Source organism: Heterodontus francisci, chromosome 32 (genome assembly GCF_036365525.1).
Source record: "Heterodontus francisci isolate sHetFra1 chromosome 32, sHetFra1.hap1, whole genome shotgun sequence".
Classification (NCBI taxonomy): Eukaryota; Metazoa; Chordata; class Chondrichthyes; order Heterodontiformes; family Heterodontidae; genus Heterodontus; species Heterodontus francisci.
This window is the reverse complement of record NC_090402.1, coordinates 58,947,076-58,950,630: the sequence shown is the minus strand read 5'-3', so window position 1 is coordinate 58,950,630 and position 3,555 is coordinate 58,947,076. Positions and strand designations below refer to the sequence as shown.

Here is a 3,555-nt window from a genome sequence, read left to right as displayed (position 1 = left end):
CCAAGAATCCTGTCTTTAAGCCTGTATTCCGCATTCAAATTCGACCTTCCAAAATGAATCACTTCACACTTTTCCAGGTTGAACTCCATCTGCCACTTCTCAGCCCAGCTCTGCATCCTGTCAATGTCCCGTTGCAACCGACAACAGCCTTCCACACTATCCACAACTCCAGCAACCTTCGTGTCATCGGCAAACTTGCTAACCCAGCATTCCACTTCCTCATCCAAGTCATTTATAAAAATCACAAAGAGCAGATGTCCCAGAACAGATCCTTGCGGAACACCACTGGTCACCGAGCTCCATGCTGAATACTTTCCATCTACTACCACCCTCTGACTTCTATGGGCCAGCCAATTTTGTATCCAGACAGCCAACTTTCCCTGAATCCCATGCCTCCTTACTTTCTGAATGAGCCTACCATGGGGAACCTGATCAAACGCCTTGCTAAAATCCATATACACCACATCCACTGCTCTTCCTTCATCAATGTGTTTTGTCACATCTTCAAAGAATTCAATAAGGCTTGTGAGGCATGACCTGCCCCTCACAAAGCCATGCTGACTGTTTCTAATCAAACCATGCTTTTCCAAATAATCATAAATCCTGTCTCTCAGAATCCTCTCCAATAATTTGCCCAATACCGACGTGAGACTGACTGGTCTACAATTCCCAGGGTTATCCCTATTCCCTTTCTTGAACAAGGGAACAACATTTGCCACCCTCCAATCATCCAGTACTACTCCAGTGGACAGAGAAGATGCAAAGATCATCACCAAAGGCGCAGCAATCTCTTTCCTTGCTTCCCGTAATATCCTTGGGTATATCCCGTCTGGCACCGGGGACTTATCTGTCCTCATGTCATTCAAAATTTCCAGCACATCCTCCCTCTTAACCTCAACCTGTTCGAGCATATCAGCCTGTTCCACGCTGTCCTCACAAACGACCAGGTCCCTCTCACGAGTGAATGCTGAAGCAAAGTATTCATTTAGGACCTCCCCTACCTCCTCCGACTCCAGGCACAAGTTCCCTCCACTATCCCTGATCAGCCCTACCTTCACTCTGGCCATCCTCTTGTTCCTCACATAAGTGTAGAACGCCTTGGAATTTTCCTTAATCCTACCAGCCAAGACTTTTTCATGTCCCCTTCTAGCTCTCCTAAGTCCATTCTTCAGTTCCGTCCTGGCTACCTTGTAACCCTCTAGAGCCCTGTCTGATCCTTGCTTCCTCAACCTTAAGTAAGCTTCCTTCTTCCTCTTGACGAGCTGTTCCACATCTCATGTCATCCAAGGTTCCTTCACCCTACCATCCCTTCCCTGCCTCATCGGGACAAACCTATCCAGCAGTCGCAGCAAGCGCTCCCTAAACAACCTCCACATTTCTGTCGTGCATTTCCCTGAGAACATCTGTTCCCAATTTATGGGAACCAGTAATTTTCCTGTTCTCGCTTGCATACACATAGACACAGACACACACACTCCCCCTTTCTCTCAGTCTCTCTCTCTCTGTTACAGCTAACTTGGCAGTGATTGTGATCCTGTCCCGAGGAAGATGTGGTCTCTACAGATGTATCACTTACTACCTGGTGTCCATGGCAGTGACAGATCTCCTGGTCATAATCACCGTTGTGATATTAAACCGGATTGCTAGTATTTATTTCCCAGTCAGTTTCCTGTCCATCACACCGGTATGCAGTCTACGTAATGTCCTAAACTATGCAATCATAGACTGTTCTGTCTGGTTAACAGTTGCTTTCACTGTTGATCGATGTATAGCCATTTGTTACCAGAAGCTGAAATTAAAATATTGCACCGAGAAAACGGCGATGCAACTCATTGGAACCATGTCTACATTGAGCTGTTTAAAAAATATCTTCTTGTATTTTGTATATGAACCTGTGTATATAATTGACAATATACCCTGGTTCTGCAGCATAAAATCGTTCTATTATACATCACCTGCATGGGTCGCATCTGACTGGATTCATCGTATTTTAACCCCTTGTCTCCCATTCATTCTAATTTTACTGCTCAATGCTCTGACTGTCAGACACATTCTAGTAACCAGTAGAGCACGCAGGAGACTCCGGGCCCACAGCAATGGAGAAAATCAGAGTGACCCGGAGATGGAGAAGCGGAAAAAGTCCATTATTTTACTCTTCGCCATCTCGGGCAGTTTCATCCTGTTATATTTGCCACTTCTTATAAATTTCCTCTATGTCCGAATTGCGAAGCTTACTTATTTCTCCGGTTCCAATTTCAATGAATCAAATTTTATTCTGCAGGAAAGTGGATTTATGCTTCAGTTTTTGAGTTCCTGCGTCAATCCATTTATTTATGCAGGGACCCAGAGAAAATTCAGAGAGGAGTTAAAGAATGGAGTGAAATATCCACTCAGTCTAATTGTCAAGTTGTTGAAATGATGAAATTGGGACTTAAGGGTAGGATAGGGTAGGATAATGGAAACATTTTTTATTCTTTCACGGATGTGGGTGTTGCTGGCTCGCCTAGCATATATTGCCCATTCCTAATTGTCCTGCTGGTGGTGAGCTGCTTTATTGACCACTGCAATCCATGTGGTGTAGGTCCATCCACAGTGCTGTTAGGAAGGGAGTTCCATGATTTGGACCCAGTGACAATGAAGGAATGGCGATATAGTTCCAAGTCAGGATGGTGTGTGACTTGGAGGGGAACTTGCAGGTGGTGCTGTTCCCATGCAACTGCTGCCTTGTCCTTCTCGCTGGTAGAGGTTGCGGGTTTGGAAGGCGCTGCTGAAGGTACCTTGGTGAGTTGATGCAATGCATCTTGTAGATGGTACACACTGCTGCCACTCTGCACCGGTGGTGAAGGGAGTGAATGTTGAAGGTAGTGGATGTGGTGCCAATCAAGCAAGCTGCTTTGTTCTGGATGGTGTTGAGCTTCTTGAGTGCTGTTGGAGCTGCACCCATCCAGGCAATTGGAGAGTATTCCATCACACTTCTAACTTGGGCCTTGTAAATGGGCAGCACAGTGGTTAGCACCGCAGTCTTACAGCTCCAGCGACCTGGGTTCAGTCCTGGGTACTGCCTGGGTACTTTGCAAGTTCTCCCTGTGACTGTGTGGGTTTCTACCGGGTGATCCAGTTTCCTCCCAGAGCCAAAGACTTGCAGGTTGATAGGTAAATTGGCCATTGTAAATTGCCCCTAGTGTAGGTAGGTGGTAGGAGAATGGTGGGGATGCGGTAGGGAATATGGGGTTAATGTAGGATTAGTATAAATGGATGATTGTTGGTCAGCACAGACCCTGTGGGCCGAAGAGCCTGTTTCAGTGCTGTATCTCTCAATATTAATATAATATAAAAATGGTGGACAGGCTTTGGGGAGTCAGGAGGTGAGTTATTCACTGCAGAATTGCAAGCCTCTGACCTGCTCTTGTAGCCACAGTAATATATGGCTACTCCAGTTCAGTTTCTGGTCTATGGTAGGTCCCAGGATTTTGCTAGTGGGGGATTCAGCAAGGATAATGCCATTGAATGTGAAGGGTAGATGGTTAGATTCTCTCTTGTTGGAGATGATAATTT

General features: G+C 45.8%; 1 protein-coding gene across 1 annotated transcript; it reads left to right on the top strand.

Annotated features, from left to right (window-relative positions):
* Positions 1-1,588: 1,588 nt before the first annotated feature.
* LOC137347490 (probable G-protein coupled receptor 139) lies at positions 1,589-2,419 on the top strand. Its single transcript, XM_068011933.1, has one exon. The coding sequence runs from the start codon at positions 1,589-1,591 to the stop codon at positions 2,417-2,419; it is 831 nt and encodes a 276-aa protein (XP_067868034.1).
* The last annotated feature ends 1,136 nt before the right edge of the window (positions 2,420-3,555 follow it).

Excerpts from the sequence above, each read along its gene's own strand:
- LOC137347490 (XM_068011933.1), top strand. The coding sequence starts at position 1,589 with ATGGCAGTGACAGATCTCCTGGTCATAATCACCGTTGTGATATTAAAC.